The sequence below is a fragment of the Corythoichthys intestinalis genome, chromosome 18 (assembly GCF_030265065.1).
Source record: "Corythoichthys intestinalis isolate RoL2023-P3 chromosome 18, ASM3026506v1, whole genome shotgun sequence".
Classification (NCBI taxonomy): domain Eukaryota; kingdom Metazoa; phylum Chordata; class Actinopteri; order Syngnathiformes; family Syngnathidae; genus Corythoichthys; species Corythoichthys intestinalis.
Window position 1 is genome coordinate 10,568,782 of NC_080412.1, and position 23,076 is coordinate 10,591,857.

The 23,076-nt window shown below is 39.8% G+C and overlaps 1 protein-coding gene across 2 annotated transcripts; it reads left to right on the forward strand.

Annotated features, from left to right (window-relative positions):
* The first annotated feature begins 1,503 nt into the window (after nt 1-1,503).
* On the forward strand, nt 1,504-21,339 carry map3k7cl (map3k7 C-terminal like). 2 transcript variants are annotated; one of them, XM_057820805.1, is made up of 5 exons: nt 1,504-1,609; nt 2,346-2,427; nt 8,115-8,173; nt 9,193-9,308; nt 20,771-21,339. In XM_057820805.1, the coding sequence occupies exons 2-5, from the start codon at nt 2,352-2,354 to the stop codon at nt 20,934-20,936; spliced, it is 417 nt and encodes a 138-aa protein (XP_057676788.1). In that variant the 5' UTR covers nt 1,504-1,609; nt 2,346-2,351; the 3' UTR covers nt 20,937-21,339. The 2 variants fall into 2 exon arrangements, with proteins under 2 accessions (XP_057676788.1, XP_057676787.1); XM_057820804.1 differs by lacking the exons at nt 1,504-1,609; nt 2,346-2,427 and adding an exon at nt 6,017-6,241.
* The last annotated feature ends 1,737 nt before the right edge of the window (nt 21,340-23,076 follow it).

A 23,076-nucleotide genomic window follows, 5' to 3' on the forward strand; every position in this document is an offset into this window, starting at 1 on the left:
CCGAGTGATGTCTCAAAGTCTTATTTTCGCTTTTCGAAGCGAAAAATCACACACAACTAGCCCGGATCATGTCACACGACAGCGGGGTTGTCGATTGTTTTCGCCGATCGGCAACCCGCCTGGTGGCGAGCAAGTTACAGCTCGTTCCCCTGCTACGGACAGGAGAGCTCGCCAGAGAAGCAGCTGGAGAGTATCGCCGGACAAACCGGCCGACGTCGGAGGAGGGCGCGGCTGCCACATGGTCAACATGAATATGGCGTAAAATAATGCTTTACTACACGGCGAAGACGTAAACAGAGAGCGGCGTGCAGTTGTTGTGCAGCTAACATGGCAGGATGTGTCTGAGGAGAACTTTTCTACATTTCCGTCCATGATCAACCGTAAGTGAAAAGACCTTTATTTAAAGAAAGTTTGTAGTGTTTACTTTGTAATTGCTGTATTCACGGCCATTCTTAACACAAACTTCTGATGGGGTTGAAAATTTGACAGAACACCGGGCACACGAAGAAGGCGATAAGCCGAGTATAGCGCTCTCCCGGCGGGGTGTGTGCAACAAGCCACAGGTCGTCGGCCGAGTGGCATTTTCGGTGGACAATCAGCCACAGAATGCAAGCCACCTCCGTATTAAATTGTGTGACATGATCCCAGTATTTGACATAATAAAAAATACGATGTTTACTCACTTCCTCGTAAGTCCAATGGTCCCACAGTAGTAGGGCTTGTTTTGACCAATATCCGTGGTGAACGGGAACCTTTTGAAACCCAAAAAGGCTCACACGCCTCTCCCTGGTGCAGCAACAATTTTCTGCAGCCGTTTAGCTGGCGTGATGCGAAAAATAAACGAATTAATCCTCAAAATCAGCTGAATCCGCAGTCCATCTGAACGCTATTAAGCAATGCTGTATTGTGAGATGCTGTGGGTGAATGTGGGTGGCGTCGCATTCGTCCTAAACCTGAGACTGAAGCCGGAAGTCACTCATTTTCATGGCATGGGATTCAAAAATTAAATATATAAAACGATTGCTTCCACACACATCCAAGTGGTCCATTTCATTCAGGAGCATACAACACCGCGTGAAATATGAAATAAACATGCTTTTTGGTGTCATATGCATTTTAAAATGGCACTTAGCGTCAACCCACAGGCCTGGAGTAGTGGAATAGTTATGAGGATGATGCAATTTTGGACTGGATATCATTACATAGTTTACATAATGAAGAAGCCTGAAGTGACCTATGATATTAATGACACACATCTTGATGTATTGCCGTCACTTTTCGCTATTTTAACAACGAGAGGATCGTCCGTGTTTTGATGGGGAGGTCAAGTCATGTCATGTCATCTGAGACACTTTATTGTGAAAGGGGAGGTTGGAGGGCAGTGGGCACATTGCTAATGCTTTTTGTGCAGTTTGAATGTGGATGGGAGCGCATCTAGACGAGACCCCAAAGCGAGCGGAGTGAGGGGGAGGAGGAGGTGGTGGGGGGTGGCCGGAGGGGGGGGGCAGCGGCATAAGCAGCCCGAAAGCTCAGGAAACACTTTGGACTGGACCTACCTGATTACACTTTTTGTGGGTTTACTTTGGGTGGGGGCGGGGGACAGCTTCAGGTGAGAGCTTTGGTTTGTTTGGAATGCATGGGAGTGATGTCATCATTGATTGACAGGTGTCAAATGGAAACACAATTTTTCTTATTTGCATTTGTCCTGCAGCAATATAGAAAACTGTTTAGCCAATTTTTTTTTGTTTTTTTCAGTTTTAATTCAATGATTCAGTCAGTTAATAGTCTGTGCATTACTCAGTTTGTTAGATGCAAAGTCATGAAATATCGCCCTCAATGGCAGCAAATCTGTCAAACGACCAGTTAAAATTATTTTTCATTAAGTCTGTCAGCCACTCCACTAACCAGCTAATTAGGTATTTAGTCAACTGACTACTAAGGCAATTTGGTAACTGGTCAGTTACTTAATTGGTTGGTCTTTCAATCAACCATTTTATTAATTGGCTGTCATTTGAAGGGGTCTAGTTCAAATGATTTGGACGTCTACTAGTGATAAATTTTAATTCACTGCAGAAGCACGATTAGACGTCAGTCATCAAGCCAGGTAATTTGTTAATTAGTCAATCTCTCAGTGACTTACCTAGTCAGATACTAGAGAACATCAGTCAACTTCTTTATCTGAGAAATAGTGGGGGAAATTGCAAATATTTATGTTTAGCCTGTAGTTCAGTCCTATTGCTTGTAAATTAAATCAGTGAGTTGGTCAGAAAGTGAATCAGTTGGTCAATGTGCCAGTCAGTTTGTGTGCTGTACTGCAGCATCTCAATCATTTTGACCCAATGCAGGGTTAAATGATCACATCAAGCAGAAGAGTGTCTCCCGATGCACCCGAAGTCCAGATCTCCTTCAGCCTTGACCACACATCAGGTACACGCCCGCAGGCACACACGCAGCTGCGGTCCACTTTGGCTGACGAAATGCTGATAACAACTTATTTCAAGCTGCGTTTGATCATTTAAGTCGCCCCAAAGCCCGTCTGTGTTTCCAGCATGTGTGGAAAACACGCCGCGCATTCTGACCACCAAAATGGACCCCGCATTCACTCGAGCCGTCTGCAGCGAGACAGGTGTCCCGCCCCCTCCCCCCACTATCCCACCCGGGTTCATGGTGTTGTCACGTCCCACACTGCGGCCCAAATGTTCTTGTTGTTGTTCCGCACGCCCGCGTGGCCGATTTTAGAAGGTTGCGTCACGTCACGCCCCCTCTGGGGATTGTCATGGCGTGTTCAGCATGACTTCACGCACTCACCGCCTGTTCGATTCTCGACATGCGGCAGCAAACACCGGACACCTCATTAGGCAGAAGCCACCAATGCGACGAGAAGGGTCTGTCAGTGGCTTGCAAAAACGGGGGCGCTCCTTGCATTGATGTAAGTTGCAAAAGGGCGTAGCGTGGTCTGTAGTAGTGTTGCACCAATACTTGTATCGGTACCGATATGGCAGTAAAATGACATCATCGGTATTGGGAAGGCAAGGCAAGGCAAATTTATTTATATAGCAAGATTCAACACAAGGCAATTCAAAGTGCTTTACATCACATGAAGATAATAAAAATCACATTAAAATCAATGGAACGTAAAAACAAAGACAATCGAAATAGGAAATAAATTATACATAAAAATCGCATTTAATCACGAATAGAAAAAAAAAAGATAAATTATACATAAAAATCGCATTTAATCACGAATAGAAAAAAAAAAGATAAAAAAATAAAACAAATACTACTACTACTGCTAATAATTGAAATCAGCAATGGAGACAAGCACAAGAGGAATAGAAAGCAAATAGATTGACATACCATATATTTCAGACTATAAGTCGCACCAGCCATGAAATGCCCAACGAAGAGAAAAAAAATAAGCCGCACCGGAGTGTAAGTCGCATTTTGGGGGACATTTACTTGATAAAATCCAACATATAGAACAGATCTGTCATTTTGAAAGGAAATTTAATTAATTTAATTTAACTTAATTTAATTTAATAAAAATACAATAGAGAACAGAACAACAAAGCGAATATACTGACCTCACAAGGACGCTACGGCTCGGTCCAGGCTATACAGCGAGCTAAACTCCCAAATGACGATGCTTGACGTCCGTATAATTTGCGGAATCAAATTCGTCCTCGATACCAAACAGGTTCGCATCAACGTAAATAAATGATAATTAGGTGCTGTTACAGCAATGACACAAACGGTTAGCCTGCGTTTGCTAGCATTAGCACATTGTTCAAACAACCACACAACTGGCTTTAACTGTCCGATCGCGGGTGGAAAACACACAACAACAACAGAAAAGATGATACACATAGACGTTGCCTCTGTAGAGATATTTTACAAGCATAAACAATGAACGTAGGTTTGCAGCCGTGTTTCTCTCTTGCTAACCCACTCACTCAAGCTACGTAGCTGTCCGTCTTCTTCTGGCTTGTGAGCGGTCTTCTTCACGTAAACAAGCGTCACTCCAAAACACAAAAATAACATGTGAAATGATATCATAATGTGTTAATAATTTCACACATACGTCGCACCCCCAGCCAAACTATGAAAAAAATACGACTTGTAGTCCGAAAAATATGGTATATAGACAGTTATGGATATGCAGTGTTAAACACAAGCGTTTTTAGCCCTGATTTAAAGGAGCTAGCCGTTTGAGGATACTTCAGACCTTCAGGTAACTTGTTCCAGAGGTGAGGAGCATAATAAGTAATGCTGCCTCACCCTGCTTGGTTCTTGTTCTTGGAACATACAGGAGACCGGTTCCAGACGACCTTAGGGGATGTTTCATAGGAATCTAACAAATCGAGCATGTATTCTGGTCCAAGGCCATTAAGTGTTTTGTAGACGAGCGGTAGTATTTTATAGTCTATCATCTGACTCACAGGAAGCCAGTGTAACGAGTACTCAGTACTTGGGAAGTACTAAGAAATAAGGTGCATGTGCTGCACGCAATCTGTGCTCTTTAAGATCTACTGTACACTCAAAAAAATATCTTGTTGGATATACAACCCCTAGCAAAAAGTATGGAATCACCAGTCTCGGACGAGCACTCACTCAGACATTTTAACATGTAGAACAAACTCAGATAAAAAGCTTGAAAAAAATAATGAATTAGTTCAAAAGTGCAACTCTTTAGCATTCAGAGACACTAAAAGAAACGAACAAAAAACACTGTGGTGGTCAGTAAACGTTAATTTTTCGAGCAAGTGCAGGGAAATATAGATGGAATCACTCCATTTGGAGGAAACAAATATGGAATCATGAGAAACAAACAAAGAAATAACAATCAAAACACATCTCTAGTATTTAGTAGCACCACTTCTGGCTTTTATGACAGCTTGCAGTCTCTGAGGCATGGACTTGATGAGTATTCTTCATCAATTTGGTGCCAACTCTTTTTGATTGCAGTTGCCAGATGATCCTTTCAGGTCGGAGCCTTGCTCGGGACCATTTCATTTCATATTTTCAATGGAAGGGATAAAAGAGCTGTCTAAAATTTCAATGCAAACTAATGCATTTATTGGAGATTTAACCACAGCCATCTCCCCAGTGCCTCTGCCTGACATGCAGCCCCATATTATCAAGGACTAAGGGAATTTGGATGTTTTCTTCAGGCAGTCATCTTTGTAAATCTCACTGGAACAGCACCAAACAAAAGTTCCAGCATCATCACCTTGTCCAATGCAGATTCTTGACTCTTGACACCTTGTCCAATGCAGATTTTTACCTCTTGACAGGGTGATGGACATGCTGAAACTTATGTTACAAAAGTATTATTGTTATGTTTGAGTGATGTAACTGTATTATACAGGGTGTTGCAGAGGAACTTGCGTACTTAAATTTGGCGCCCTGAAGCGATGGTTGTTCTGAGGATGGTACGAATAGACTTATTTGAGAGGGTGGGGCTTAAAGTTTGGTTGTTAACGTGCATTATTTATTTTGTTTTTATTTTTCAGGAACCCCAGAGCGCATCATAGAGTGGACGAAGTTGGAACGCGCTTTAGTTGTTGAGGCATTTTTTTCAAGTAGTCGCTCAATTGTCGCAACGTGCATTCCGTGGACATTTTAATATTCCCGCCCGTGGTCGTGTTCCTGGCTGGCAGTCGATTGTTTCATGGGTAAACAACTTCAGGGAAACGGATGATGTAAAGAAAAAGAAACCTGGCCTCCCACAAACAGCAAGGACACCACAAAACAGTGACGCGGTGAGACAATCTGTTTTGAGATCTCCGCAACGGTCTGCCCGCAAACATGCATCTGCTCTTGGGTTGTCTGCTCATTCTGTGAGACGAATCCTCCATGAAGAATTGAAATTTCATCTCTAAAAATTAGCTATGGTGCAGGAACCTAATCCACGCGATTTTATTGCTCGTGAAAATGCATGTGAGGCACTTTTGGGCTTGCCTGATGACTAGGGCTGTCAAAATTATCGCGTTAACGCGCGGTAATTATTTTTTAAAATTAATCACGTTAAAATATTTGACGCAATTAACGCACATGTCCCGTTCAGAAAGTATTCTGCCTTTTGGTAAGTTTTACAGCAAGACATTTTGTGCTGTCCAAGAGCGAACTCTTTTGGTCGCTTTGCGACATGGTTTATTGTTTTCTTTCCAGTTCATTATGGCTGCACGACGTCTCGGGCTGATAATGTTGTGCTTATATGATCCTTGGACAAGATTTGTCTGTAAGTATGGTTGTTGTAAAGAATGTACATATTATGTTAGTAAGCGAAATGTTATATTTTTTTGTATGAGACGCTTTTTGTTTATGTTTAATGAACCTGTATAGCGTGCTAAGCTAACGTTGTTGCTAACGCAATGCTTGTGTACTTTTTTTTGGTAGTTTTACGACGGTCTAAAGAGGACAATGGTTTGAGGCCATTTTATTAATAAATCAGATGAAAAAGGAAGAAGTCTAATTATTAAGGCGTCGTTCACTAGCTGTCTAGCTTTGGAAAAAGTAGACGTTTCGGAGTGAGGACAGCATAGACAGATTTAAATGACAGTAGAGTGAAATGCCCACTACAGTCCTTTTGTACCGTATGTTGAATGTATATACCCATCTTGTGTCTTATGTTTCCCTTCCAACAATTTATTTTATAGAATATATACATAATTTACAGAAAAATATGGCATATTTTATAGATGGTTTGAATTGCGATTAATTGCGATTAATTACGATTAATTAATTTCTAAGCTGTAATTAACTCGATTAAAAATTTTAATCGTTTGACAGCCCTACTGATGACACACTTATTTTCTTCAGTGATGAGGGAGGCTCACTTCCATCTTTCGGGCTCTGTAAATAAGTAAAACATGGGCTATTGGAGTCCTGAATACCCCAGAGAACTTCATCAACTACACAATCTACACCCACTAGTTGTGACTTGATGTACACTATCGCCAGCTGGCATAATTGGCCCATGTTTTTTTTTTTTTTTAAGAAAATGAACAGGCGGTATCAGTGACATCTGACCGTTATGTCAACATTATCAATGAGTGCTTCCTGCCAACACTGAACCAGATCGACTGTCGGCCAGGAACACGACCACGGGGCTGCAATATTGAAATGTCTACAGAATGCACGTTGCGCTGCGACGATTGAGCGACCGCTGAAAAAAAATGCCCCAACGGCGAAATTGTGTTCCAACTTCATCGACTCCATGATGCTCACTGAGGTGTTCTGAAAAAATAAACACAAAATAAATAATGCACGTTAAGAACCAAACTTTAAGCCCCAGCCTCTCAAATAAGTATATCCCTACCACCCTCAGAGCAACCATCGCTTCAAGGTGCCAAATTTAAATAAGCAAGATGCTCTGCCCCACCCTGTATAAGCACCAAATATTCATTTTTACTTCATTTAAAGTTACATCGTTGTGTGGAACCGCATTTGACACAACTTAAGTAAATTCATCATAAACACAAGAGTATTAAATACATCCAATTAATCGAAGTTCAATTTGCTCAGCACAAAATATGTAGCCCTGTAAAGTAACAAAATACATTTTCAAAAAAATTCTGCATTTATGTATTTTTTTGTCCCATTTAATGTTACAACTATGCAATGACACATTGAATAAGTGCATTAAACGTACATTAAACTTGTAAACAAACACTGTTCGCTGTTCCCACGCTGTCATGAAAAAAGGTTGTGGAATTTTTTTTAAATGCGGTAGCCATACAGTATCGGCATCGGCAGATACCACACAGTCAGGTATCAAATCGGTAGCAGGAGCCAAAAAAATGGCAACACTAGTCTATAGCTAACTCTATCAATTGTGCTGTATCTGTCTGTGGCTTGCAAGATGAGGGTGCACCTGGAAATCTTTCTAGCTGCAGATAGATAATTCTGAACCGTATTCGCAACTCTAACCTCAACCACGCACTTGACTTGCAAGTCACACCTCAGTCTTGCGGGCCGCAGACAGATGCGCTCGAACTAAGCACCTGCTTAGGATGCCCCACTAGTAGGGGCACCTGACAGTATGTAGATACTGTGTATGTGCAACAAAAATGTAACCTGACCTGGAATTTTTTTTTTTTCTCCATTGGAAGACACGCAAGATGGTGACAACTTCCCTCAGAGTTTCCCAGATCTTGAACAACGACTTCAGGTATGGAAGATGCGAAACTTGTCAGTTAGAATGGTGCATTCAAAGAGAGTGGGACAGTGGAAAAGTGCAATCAGATGAACTCGTAGGAGGAGCAGTGTTTGACAAAATCAAATAACTTGTGCAAAATTGGGTCATTGATTCATCGTAATTAAGTAATTAGTTAGGATAATAAGAATGTTATTTTTCTTTTTTTTTTTTTTTTTTTTTAAAGTACTACAACTTTTGTAGTATTTTTTAAATCATTTTAATTTTACTATTAAAAAAAAAAAAAAACTAAATTATTTTTATCATGGTTGAAAAAAATATTTTCCATGTCAGTACTTTTAAAATAATAAAATATATTTAAAACATTAAATGAAATATCTGTGTTTCATATCAAGCATTTAATGATGCTAAAATTGTGGATTTTCTAGATTTAATTTTCTTTCTTCTTAATTCTTTACATTTAATTTTCAAACCATATTGGTAACATAATACCATTAATAAAAAATAACATTAGTAACATATAAAATATAATTTAATAAAAATAAAATGGAATATAAAATAAAATGGAATAAAAGTGTATTACTAACGTAATACATTTAAAAAAAAATATTATAAAAATCCATTCATTCATTCATTTTCCATGCCACTTTTCCTCACAAGGGTCGCGGAGGTGCTGGGCCCTATCCCAGCTAACTACGGGCAGTAGGCAGGGTACAAAAAGGACCCAAATAATAAGAAAATAAAAAAATTAAAATTGTTATTATTATAAAAATTAATAAATTTCATATTCATGTCACTCACATTTTCTCCTAGTTATATTTTACAAAGAATCACGATGGAAATCATTTCAAGAAAATTTAAAACAATATAAACAAAACTATGGTCTCAAAATACAATTTAGGGACATGATTGTTTTATTAGTTATAAATAAATTAGTTTTATATAACTTTTTAAAACTAAGCCTAATTATTAATACTATTAACAGTAGCTTCCATACCAATTTTATGATTTTTGTTTTTAATTATTCTTTTTAGCCTGTGTTGCCACGCTTGTCTCTGAAGGAGAGCGTGCACGTGTACAAGGAACACTGCAGGATGGCGGGAGAGTTCCGCCAAGTCAAACACGACATCGCCGCCCTGGAAGAACGCAAGTGAGTTTCAGCTTCGTTCACAACATTTACACAAGACAAAATAAGAAGAAAGAAGAAAGAAATGGGGCATATCTGGAAAGGAGGGGGTCACTGGTAATGCATGACTGGCACGTCCTAACTATTCGCAGAGGTGGGCAGAGTAGCCAAAAATTTAAATATAAAAATGAGTGTTTCTTCAAAATTATAATACTCAAGGAAAAGTAAAAGTAGTCGTCCAAAAAATTTACTCAAGTACAAGTAAAAAAGTATTTGGAGAAAAGAATACTCAAGTAATTAGTAACATTGTGAGTAACTGTTTATATTTTGTTTGATTTATTTATTTATTTTTTTTCAACAACGATGTTTTCAAATCCAATCCGTCCAAATAGCATGACTGCCCTCTGGTGGAGAAAATAGTTCCTAGTTTGAATAGTGAAGAGTTCCTTCATAATTACTATTTTGAAATTAAAAGGATCATTTCTTCGTTTTTCCGTGGTCAATCGGTGCCAAATAAAAACTGGAAGTGAGGATAAAATCTCTGCTTTCGAGTCATGTTGAGGGTAGTGCTCTATATAAAATACATTCATTTTACAGTGCTTTAAAGACACTTATATGTGGTGCTTTAAAGACACCACATGATTGAACAGAATGGTGTGAAGATAGAACAGCAAGCTTGCGTCTGATTGGTATAATGGAGTCACGTGATTATTGCGACGTTTCATTGGTGAAATCAATAGAGCAACCCCGGTAATGCACCAGGCACATCTGTACTCTTGACATCGCTTGCAAAAAAATAATAAATCTAATATGTAGAATAAAGAGGAAAAATGTAATGACTCTTGTGTAGCCCAAAGTAGCAGAGTAGCGTTTTTTTCTTCACAAATCTACTCAAGTAAAAGTAAAAAGCAATGGCTTAGTAAAACTACATTTTTCTCAAAATGTTACTCAAGTAAATGTAATGGAGTACATCTAACGTGTTACTACCCACCTCTGCCTACTCGTAACCCTAACCTCAACAGGCCTGCGCCGCTGTCAACAGGTAGGCGGAAGCTAGCAGAAGCTAGCCAGTTGACCACAATACATTAAGCAAAATACATTTATGTAAAGACCTATGCTGTTTATCAGTGGCATGTTGTTTTAGGCCATGTCACCACCTAGCAGTTTTTTTTTTTTTAAACCGAGTATCCTGCCCTAATACGTCTGTAAAAAAGAATTGTGTCTACACCAGCACTTTTGTGGGGAAAAAAAGGCTTCCACAGCCAACCGTATTCATACGTTTTTAGGTACATTCTTAACAATGCGCGAATTGCCCATAATACCCCCATCCTTCGCATGTGTTCTTCAATATGAAGCACTGGAAGAGTTTTTATATAAATGGAAGCAAAACGCACCTGTGTAATACAGTGATCCCTCGTTTTTCAAAGTTAATGGGGAGCAGAACCCGCCACGATAACTGAAAAACCGCAAAATAGTTAAAAACAAATTTGTGTTTAATGTATTCATTCCGATTTAGCATAGGAAAGAGATACATTTAAGACGTGTTTTTTTCACCTTTTTTTTTTCAAAAGAATAATTAATTTTTTTATGTATATATTTTGATAAATGGTTTTTAAGAACTCCAAATATAAAAATCGTTATTTCTAAATATGTTACTGTCCCACTGAATTATTTTAAACAAGAATAAAGTAAAAAAAAATGCTTGTCTTTATTAAATGCTTCATTGAGTGAGTCGACTCAAATCCACTCAAGCTGCTCACTTACACACAATGAGTTACCACAGCAACTGTTTAACAAGTTAAATGATGATTGACGCATTTGGCGCTTTGAAGCTTCTATTTCCAAGCATCCGTAGCAACATCAAACCTTAATGTCTGTCAATCATCGTTAACTTTATCAATAAACTCCAGTGCACTGCCTGACCAACAAAGAGCAGCAGGAGGGATAGTAGGACTACGTCTGCTCATCTGTATTTATTTATCAATTTTTTAATTTGGGGGAAAAATAAAATCTGCGATGGACTGAGGGCGCGAAGTTTGAAGCGCAAAGTAGCGAGGGATCACTGTAGCTCTAAACCCACTGCAAAGGTATCCATTTTTATTCCAAATGTAAACATTGGTCTCATGTGTGACGTAGGAACAAAGTTTATCGCAGTCAGTGACGATTCCACAGTTAAATATTCGGTTATCATTATCCACATGATGGCGCTACAAATGCAGAATTCGCACATCTTCACTTTGGACGGAGTTTTAAAGAACCCTGCTTTTCAATGCCCGAAATGTGCGTGTGGATGATAGGCCAAACTGTTTTGCCAAAAACTCTGCTACGTGTAGAAGCATTGTTAGCGCTTTGTGTGACGTACAGCCGGACACGCCCTAATTTCCATTGCTTCCCAATTTCAGATAGCCTACATGATTTGGCCACCAGATGGCGCACGTTTCTTTTTTTCCCCATATCAACGTGTGTATCCACAACATCGGCGCACTGTTGCTAATGTTAAATGCGCAAAATAGACACTGTTGAAATTAACAGCCATCAATCAAACAGACGTAAACAACAGCTCAGCCAAACAATCCGCTCTCGTCTTTTAATAGACACTTTATTTACAGTTCGCTGCAACCCGACACGGCGCGCACACTGACGCGCTCATGCGCGCACACACAGACACATTCAGAAACAATGTCCTTTTCTATATATACCAATCCATGAGTCATGCCTTTCGAGGCAGACCGCCCCACCCACACCACGCGAGTGTGAATTGTCGCATGTGTCGGAGTGCCGAAGATTTGACACCATTAACCCGTCGGCTTTATGTAAGGACAAACAGGACAAGCAAGGCTCGTCCTGTTTGTTAACATTGCTCAGATGCTCGCTTTCACTTTAACCCATTCACCGCCATTGAGACACCTAATCTATTCCAACTGGACTTTGAGTGATCGTGTTTCACCCCCAATCCAATTTGGCCGGGAGGAGCGAATGAACTAAATTTTATTGAATGAAAATTTGTTCATTTGCCCATCCCAGTAAAAATAGATTGGATGTCTGTCAATGGCAGCCAATGAGTTAAAAATGAGAATGGAAATCCTGACAGTTCACGTGGATATTTCTGTCACCAATCAGAACAAGAAGCAAAGCATTTTGACTCATTAGGTATTGACTAGGCCAGATTTCGGCAACCCAAAATGTTGAAAGAGCCATATTGGACAAAAAAAAAAAAGATATGTCTGGAGCCGCAAAAAAATAAAAGCCTTATACAGTGGTACCTCTACTCACGGAATTAATTGGTTCTGCAGCCAGAGTCCTCACAAATACAAGTAAACTGAAACACATTACACCGGTTTTGAAATCGTTACCCTGGCTTCCAGTGAGTCAAAGGACAGACTATAAAATACTACTGCTCGTCTACAAAACACTTAATGGCCTGGGACCAAAACACATGCTTGATTTGTTAGATTCCTATGAAACATCTAGACTCCTAAGGTCGTCTGGAACCGGTCTCATGTATGTTCCAAGAACAAGAACCAAGCATGGTGAGTCAGCATTTAGTTATTACTCTCCTCACCTCTGGAACAAGTTACCTGAAGGTCTGAAGTGTGCTCAAACTGTTAGCTCCTTTAAATCAGGGCTAAAAACGCTTTTATTTACCACAGCATATCCATAACCAGGGCTGTCAACAGACTTGCAGGGGCCTGGGGACAAGAGACCATTATCGGGCCCCCCCAACCCACCCCTGCCACCGGTTTGTCATAACAATATACGCAGTACTTTTAACGCTTTGCGAGCAATGACAGTGTAAATTTTCAAATTATTTAATTTGAGATGGACAATTACATTTAACAGACCGTAATGTGATGTGACATAATATAAACAAACAATTTCCATCTATTGTCCCATTGTCCCAATTAAGCTACAATGCAATACAACTGAGAGTGCTATGCCTCCCTGCTAAGCAACAAAACAGTATAACTAAACATCCTGTGCATGCCCCCCTCCACATCCCTGGGGTTATCAAGCCCTCAAACAGTGATGCGCCTAGATTTTTTGACAGCAAAGTCATTTATAACATGCCCTGTAATATGGTGAAGCGTAGGTAGTTTTTTTTTTTTTTTTTTTTTTTTAATTGTTATTTTCATTATTACTATTTTCATTTTACTGAAGGCTCGCTCTCCTCCAGCTACAGTCACTGGCAAAGCCTTGTGCACCTGCTCCCCACAGACTAACATATATCCCTGATGATCTCCCATCACCTTCTCTCTCCTCGGCTCAACGCGAGCAGCATGTCTTGTCATACAAGCGGCCGGTGACTCGAATCGGGCTTTGGTCACGGTGATCGCGAATATAAACGTTCAGTGTTAGCGGCTTTTGTTCACTTACCGACATCACCGTCCACAGCCAACTCTAGCCCTAATTCTCTAGCTTTTTGTCCCCCTTTTAAAAACGTCATCATTTTTTCTCGTTCACTTCTATGATCTTCATCTCTTTTTCCTTTTTTCTTTTCTTTTCTGCGCACCCGATTTATGACGACTCGCCATGTTTAGAGTTTATAACAATGACAGATTTCAATTTCCCGCTTCAGGGCACGTACGTAGTGTAGCCTTTAGTGGGGGTCAAACCATTCTCTGCTAAGACAGGGGGTGGGAGGTGTGTGTGTAAAAAATATAATATGTATAAGTTTTTAAGTACAGGGTGTCGATAAAGTCTCTTACCATTTCAAAAATGTATTAAAAATGCAATTGATTAGATCAGGGGTTTTCAACCCAGTCCTCAAGGCACACTGTGGGTCCTGGTTTTTGTTCCAGCCGATCCAGCAGAGACAGTTGAACCAATGAGGCTTCTGCTAAAACAAGCCACACCTGACTGCAATCAACTGATTGCACTTGTAAAACACCAGATTGGGGAAAAAGTGTTGTCATCTTGTTTGGTAAGAATGAAATCCTGCACCCACAGTGTGCCTTAGTGGAATAGGTTGGGAACCCCTGGATTAGATATTTTATTCAGATTTGTTCTATTGTATTCAACGTTTACTGAAGTTTTTTTTTTTTTTTTTTTTAACCTCTTTTAATACACTTCTACATGGGCACCATTAGTTGCACGAAGCACATCAAGTCGGTACTCAATTTCTTGCCATGTTTGCTGTAGCATAGCCTCATCAATTGTGGCAATGGCATCAGTGATCCTTCGCTTAAGGCAGTACTTCTCAAATGGTGGGGCGCGCCCCCCCAGGGGGGCGCAGAGTGATGCCAGGGGGGGCGCAAGTGACCTCGGGGAACATGCTTTTTTTTTTTTTTTTTTTTTTTTTTTGCCGTACTAGAATAAAGTGTACTTGCACATCCACTCCGTGGGTGGCAGTGGCGCTCTCATTTTCAAAGTGCGTGCAGTATTTTTGAAGTAAGCAAGAGCACACGGAAGAGACTCATGCAGAGCTGGACTCACGCAGCGACCCACTGTCTTTCTCATGTGTCCGGCCGAGAAGTGCCGTTTTCGGCTTGGGATCGTCACGACCACCGCCCTCACCTACGGTTCTCCCTCGGCCGCCGAGAATGCGCTTTTTTCGGGCCGTTTGCCTTTGACTTTTAATATAGTGGGAAATGAGGAAAGACCACTGTTTACTGAGTCTAAAAATGATTATAGCGGAGAAGCCAAATCAGTTAAGACGCCACTTAAAGACATTAGACCTCAATCTCATTGATAAGCCGCTTGATTGTTTTTCAGCGAAAATGTGCCGAATATCGCCAATTGTCACAGTCGTCCCGCTTTGTCAGTGTTATATCAGTAAACCAGTGAGCACTGTGGTGAATCAGCGAAAATAAAAACTTTCCTTCTGTCCAGAGACCTTTTTCCCCCCTTCTATTCAGTTTTGTTTTTTTTCGGTCAAATAGGGAATGGGACGTACTACGTCATTGTTTGGACGCGCCTCCATGCTGGCAATATGATTCACTTCCGGGTCGGCAGACTCAATGCGGATTGTAACGTGTGGTCGTGCTAAGCTAACTCTTTCGGTGTTTTAGAAAGAAATTATGGGTGTGTATTGTTGTGTTACCGGGTGCAACAGCTTCTCCTACGACTAAAAAAAGGGCGAGGAAAACTGGACTCACTTTTCACCGTTTTCCTGCATGGAGGACCAAATATCAGATCGCGAAGGCACGACTGATGGCTGGATTGCAGCGGTTCGTCGGAAAAGCATTTCTTATGATCATATTTCTGCTGGAATGAGAGTATTCCCCTCATCTCTACTCTTGTAAGTTGAACGATTTATCCGTTTTGGTTTCAATACGGTTTTTTTTGTGTGTTTTTTTTTACTGTTGTGTAAATCTGCCTCGGTAGCAATGCTAACCTACTCCTCCTCCCCTACCTGTTGTGTTACTAGGAAAACCTGCATATGAAATGCTGACAACACATCCCGATTGGTCACCATATCTCTTCTTGGGTTATTCTGAGGTCAAGCGCACCACATCGGAGCGTTATGAGAGGTTGGAAAGGCGAAGAGTGCACGCTGAAACTTCAGTTTGCTCTGCTCTTACAAACACGATCCCAAGTGTTGTTGTGAAAAGTCAATAAAATATGAATACCAAAACATGACTTGAACAACTTCTTGACAAACTGTAACTGCTTGTTGTTTACTTCAGGTCTTCATAATAAACAGGTGTAATAATTACAAAGTCAGGTGACTTAATTTTGTTATTCTATTTGGAATATGCATTGACAATTTTTGGACAGTGTTGTAGACAAGAACTGGGACTGATAAGTTGCAATAGATTTATTTCAAGTAATGCAATTTCTCCAATACGATATTTTAATTGACAGTTTAAAATCTTTAGTGCAAACAAGGCCCACCCTCTGACGGTGGCAGCAAATATTATATAATTATAAGTAATACACAAATACAAGATCACAATAAACGTGTCTTTGTCAAAGCAGTTTAAAACACTATTTACTGGCCTTGGGTAAATTGCCAGACAGGATAAATATGTGCTTTAAAGTTCTTGCATTTCCATTTTAAGTATTGCAAGTACTAGTCTCCAACACAGTATTTGAACTGACAGTTTAAAATCCTTTTAGTACAAAATGGCCCACACTCTGGCAGGGGGCAGCAAATATTATAATACATTATAAAAAGCTATATACTATATAAATACAAGATCACAACAAAACCTGTATTTTTTCAAAGCAGTTAAAAAACATCCAGTGGCCTTAGGTAAATAAAGGTGTAAAAATATGTACTTTACAGTTCTTGCATTTCTATTTTAGGTATTGCAACTTTTCCAACACTATTTGAATTGACAGTCTAAAGTCTCCATAAGTGCAAATAAGAATATTATAATTTAAAAATAATAATAGAATATATAAATTCAACATTACAATGAAACGTGTCTTTGTCAAAGTGGTTTAAAAAAAAAAAAAAATAATAATACGTTACTGGCCATAGTTAAATAGCCAGGCAGAATAAATATGTGCATTACAGTTCTTGCATTTTCACAAGTTAAAAGCCCGCAGTTCATCGACGAGAAGGGCAGACCCAGATGGCGTCTGCAGCAGGGGCTTGAGTCCGACACAGGACAAATGGAACCACTCCATTGAACAAATTTTCTTTGTCAAATGATCCAAGAAGAGAGATGGTGACAAATCGGGATGTGTTGTCAGCAGGTTTACCTAGGAATACAACAGGTAGGTGAGTCGTAGTAGGCGAGCATTGCTACCGAGGCAGATTTACACAATGGTGTAAAAAAAGAAAAACGTATTGAAACCAAAAGTGGATAAATCGTTCAACTTACAAGAGTAGAGATGACAGGAACACACTCATTCCAGCAGAAATATGATCATAAGAAATGCTTTTCCGACGAACCGCTGCAATCCAGCCATCCGTCGTACCTTCGTGATCTGATATTTGGTCCTCCATGCAGGAAAACGGTGAAAAGTGAGTCCATTTTTCCTAACCCCTTTTTTTGTCGTAGGAGATGCTGTTGCACCCGGTAACGCAACAATAAGCACCCATATTTTCTTTCTAAAACACCGAAAGAGTTAGCTTAGCACTACCACACGTTACAATCCGCATTGACTCTGCCGAACCGGAAGTAAATCATATTGCCAGCATGGAGGCGCGTCCAAACAGTGACGTAGTACGTCCCATTCCCTATTTTTTGGCATGTTGTCCTGAAGAGTAAATGTTTCTAATCAATTTGAATTTGTTATTATTTACTGATTTTATTACATTTTATTTTTCAGTATCAAATGGTCAAAAATGTACCTTGAGTGTATTTTTACAGTTTGGATGTGACTTTTTTTTTTTTTTTTTAACTTCAGGCAAATTGATGCGCATTAAGTCTTTTCTGTTACAAGCAACACAATGTTAAAAAAGTTATACTTTATTATAAGTTGATCTATGTTACTTTTTTTCTTTAATAGAAAAAAAAGGACACAATGTTAGGCTGAGGCGTACTTATAATAGTAATATAGACGAATGATACTATTTACAGTGGCGGCAGAGAGTTGGGGGGGGGCGCGAAACATTTACGTCTTCCTTGGGGGGGCGTAACAGAAAATAATTGAGAAGCACTGGCTTAAGGTCAGTAATGTCCCTTATCTTTGTTTGATACACGATATCTTTAACATAGCGCCGTAGAAAGAAGTCCAGAGGGAGTGATATCTGGTGAACGTGGCGGCCAAGGAATTGGCCCATCCCTTCCAATCCAATGATTGAGGAATCCACGAACATGCAGCCCCCAATGTGGTGGTGCGCCATCTTGCTGAAAAATGATGGTTGGTTGAAGGTCATTAAGTTGTCATTCACACACACAAACCAAAAATGTTCCAAAATTACTTTCTGTCCAGTATATTTATATGGGGCTCTGGATTGCAAAGGCCCAGATTAGTAATTATAAAATAATTAGGGCTGTCAAACGATTAAAATTTTTAATCGAGTTAATTACAGCTTAAAAATTAATTAATCGTAATTAATCGCAATTAATCGCAATTCAAACCATCTATAAAATATGCCATATTTTTCTGTAAATTATATACATATTCTGTAAAATAAATTGTTGGAATGGAAAGATAAGACACAAAATGGATATATACATTCAACATACGGTACATAAGGACTGTAGTGGGCATTTCACTCTACTGTCATTTAAATCTGTCAATGCTTTCCTCACTCCGAAGCGTCTACTTTTTCCAAAGCTAGACAGCTAGTGAACGACGCCTTAATAATCAAACTTCTTCCTTTTTCATCTGATTTATTAGTAAAATAGCCTCAAACCATTGTCCTCTTTAGACCGTCGTAAAACTACAAAAAAAAAGCATTGCAGTAGCAACAACGTTAGCTTAGCACGCTATACAGGTTCACTAAACATAAACAAAAAGCGTCTCATACAAAAAATATAACATTTCGCTTACTAACATAATATGTACATTCTTTACAACAACCATACTTACGGACAAATCTTGTCCAAGGATCATATAAGCACAAAATTACAACGTAAGCATCAGCCCGAGACGTCGTGCAGCTATATTGAACTGGCAAGAAAACAATAAACCATGTCGCAAAGCGACCACAAGAGTTCGCTGTTAGACAGCACAAAAAGCCTTGCTGTAAAACTTACCAAAAGGCAGAATACTGTCTGAGCGGGACATGTGCGTTAATTGCGTCAAATAGTTTAACGTGATTAATTTAAAAAATTAATTACCGCGCGTTAACGCGATAATTTTGACAGCCCTAAAAATAATTTCTCAATATTTATACTTACTCAGTGTGAAACTTGAGCCTGTTTAGATGAACACAAAGCCAGTATGCTGGCAGCACTCAAACTCTCTGTTTTTATTTTTTATCGCCGCCAGGGGCTGGCCAATCGCTGAACAATCAACCCCGCAGCCGTGTGTTACACGAGTCAGGGGAGTTTTGTGTGATATTTTGTTTTCGAAAGGCAAGGATAAGACATGGAAGAGCCGCTCGGTTCGGGTTAGCATGTCGCTCTCACGCCTCATGTTTTGTTTACGCTCTTTCCTCCGTCTCCAAAGCCGGGGCAGGGAAATGACAAAATCCGGACTAACAACGGTGGCATAAAACTACCGTTCAGGAGGTTTAAGAAGTGGGCAGTTTTGACCATTATGCAGTAATTTAGCCCTGTCGTACTGAATAATACTTTTTTAGTATTTCATATTCCATTTAGCACAAGACTGCTTATTTGTCATGACCATACAATTTATTTAGAAATTGGTGAAAATACATAGATAAAAAGATTATCCTGCAAAAACATTGGAGTAGAGAGGTTAAAACAATGATGACAATTTGCTGTTTTCTATCGAACTTTCCTTGTTCTGAATCTTCGCCCTCAATGGGCTGAATTCTAAATAAAATGAAATTGTTGCTGCTGATGTCATCACCCAGCTGGAGGCGCTAGAGCGCTATAATGACAGGCGGGGCGAAACGGCAGATTTAAAGACTCGTTTCTCGTCATCTGTGCTTTGCTAAATTGTTGTATATTGTCGAATAGTCTCAAAATATGATTCTAATTCACATAATAATACTATTTAATGTTTTTTTATCGCGTCACAGGCACTTTAAGACTTTGCCCCAGTGTGGGACTTTTTGGATTTAGCAACAAGTTCAGCAACAAGGTAACCAGCCATAGGGCTTTCTCATGTATCTTTGTAGTTAAAAAAAAAAAAAAAAGTTGCCTGTTTCTCTGTCCTTTCACAAAGGCGAACAAAACAGTCCATTGACGTGTTTTGAAGCGGTGGCTGTTTCGTTTGGAAATGATGTTTAAATTTGCTTGGCACCATGGCGCTGTTGGTAGCTGCTTGCGTCGCGTTCAAGAACTGCTCGGATTTCTGGCCACCTTGCTGTCCTCGACAATGTGTTAGAATAAAACACTGGGAGGATTGATGCCCTTCAGATATGGATAAAATGGAAAGGACAGCAAGGTGGATGATGGCTAGAAATCTGCCACAAGCTTAACCTTATTACAATATTAATGAATATCATGTTTGTCATCCTGCAGAAACCATATTAAAACAAAAAATATATTTCTCTCTCCATATCCTCTCCCATCTTTTTTCACATTTTTGAAAAAGCTCCAGGGACCCACTAGGGCAGCGCTAAAGAGCCGCATGCATGCAGCCGCGGGGTTGCTGACCTCTGGACTAGGCAATTGCAGCGATTGCTAACATTCCTGGTTGTAGTGGATAAACGCCTATCATAATAAAATATGGCTGTTCAATAGTGTTTTTCTTAGTTTTAAAGAAAAATGGGAATGTATAGCTTAAAATCTTAACGTAATAAGAAAAAAACAGATCGGTTTTGGATTCCGCAACCAAAGATGCGATTGGTCATTGTGATCACGATTGTGATTATAGTTCAAACAATGATGGGTATCAAAGAATGCTGTGTTCATGATCACTGTGATTGTTAAGTGCCAGCTCTCCCAGTTCTAATAGCTTGGACGCATATCACCATTATGACTTGTGGCTAACTTCATGGTTGTCTACAGGTGTCAGCTGCTTGCCGAGCTGGTGGAGGACCAGAAAGTGGCAGCGGAGATCTCCCGCCTGGAGGACGAGTTCCGCCGTCTGTCGGAGGAAAACCGCACGCTGGTGACGAAGCACAGTGAGCGGTCGCGGCAACTGCAGCGGCTACGCCGCCCTGACTCGTCATGACTGGAAACTGGACATTTTTTGTTTTGTTTAAAAACCCTCACGCAAAACGGACATTATCGTCAGTTCTGCGACGATGAGAGGCCATCTTTGTGGAAGCGGAGATTAGCATTTGCTTTTGTGGTAGGTGTGCGGAGGCCGCCTGAGGTGCTGTGATATGGTCCAAATGAGTTCAAGGTGGCTTTCTGGTAGATAAATAAAACAACAACGTTTGATTCAGGTCCAGGGTATGTGCGAAATGAGTACGGTGCGTTTTGACAAACCATGATTTCTGAACTAAAACATTACGGGGAGCCTGTCATTTGTGAGTCCTCTTACGTGAGAAGGAAACGACGTTGCTATTGGTCGCCTGGTGAAGTGAATGCAAGCCCAAACACGCAAGAACATTTTCAGAATAAAGCCAACTTTGTTCCACATTGTGCACGCTTAGTTTTTCTTCAATGGAAACAGGAAGTTGATCTCAAGCGGTCACCTGATTGGTCGCTGGGGTGCTTCTTTTGTAATCTCACCGCACTTCTGCTTTTAGTGTAACGCACACACACGCACACTCAAATGATCCATACGATGAGTGTTACTCATTTTGCTAAGTACACATGCGCAAAGGAATTCTTTGCTACTTCCTTTTTTTCAACGACATTTATAACACACCAATAAAGGAGGTGGTGAGTTCCCCTTTGGCCAAATTGTAATTCATGAGAATATGCTGGAAAACACCATTGAGCGACCAATACATTTTTTTGGTGAAATTTTAGGATTGGACTTGTCTCAACATCAGTAGGGACGATATAACAGCATAACCTGCATTTACACTTTTTGCTGGGGATGGGACATTTATAAAACCAAACAGACTGGGTGAACGCTGGTCACGGCTACATTTCACACCAATATGGACCGAAATAATTGATAGGCTAAATGATCAATATTGACTTATAATAACTTTCAAGTGTCTTGGTTCAGGTGATACACCTTTCGATTCAAACCTTTGTTTTCAAAAACTACAAAAGAAACATTTTAAAAACTTCCAGAATAAATGTCTGGATTTCATTAGCAAATTTTAATTGCAATATTTGAAAATAAGTTATATTAACATGCACAAGAAATACAAACTTGTTAATCATCAATTAAGTATCTATAAGGGGGTAATCCTCAGTTCACTACATTTCTTACAGTTTAATTAACATTACAGTAGAAAACATACAGGAGGATATTTCAACGCGGCTTCCTCCTCGAATTCAAGAAATTCACACAGATTAATGTTATGCTAACTCTGATGCAGGTTGGACTTTCAGTAGCAACGTTTGTGGTGTGTTCCCCACATCCATAACATTGATGTCTTTTTACATTACTTACAGTGGCTGCTGCTGGCGGAAAAACACTTCTCATATCCCTCGTCTTCGAATGGGGAAGGAGGCAGCATGTTGTATTTCTGCCAGGGTGTGAATGCGTGTGTGTGTGGGGGGGGGGGGGGGGGGGGGGGGTTATGTCACCAACCAATTAAACGTGCGTTTGAGGGCAAAAAAATGGACTGGCACATTCAGCAAGTAAAAGGGGTCAATGTAAGTCTGAACATAATGAAAGTACAGTACTGTAATTCATTTAATAATGGTCGGGTCAATTCTATCCTTACAATATATGGGAAGACAATCTAAATGACCTATATAACTGAAGTCATTATATAATGCAAATAAGGTTGCTTAAAAGTTTGTGGGGACAATTTCAGCATCCTGAAAAGTTGGTAGTGTTATGTCCCTACCGTCCCTATGCAAACCTACGCCCTTGGGACTTGGTATCAATTTGATGATTGTACTAAGTTTACAGCCAATGAATAATACAAAATTGACCATTGCAATTTAAATATTAGACAAGAGATAACACTTAGCGTCATCAATGGCAGCCAATGAGTTCTAAACACTAGTGGACAATTTTAGGAGCACCTCTTGATTCCTTTATTAAACAGTGATATCTTTTTAAAAATGATATTTCGATTCTTGAAGGGAGTGTATCGATAACCTATTGGAATATAAATAATGTGATATGTCACAATGTCAACACACCCAATGCTATGTATGATACAATATGTAGAATGAAAATTGATACCTATAGAGATATAAATAATAATATAAAAAATGGAATAACACAAAAA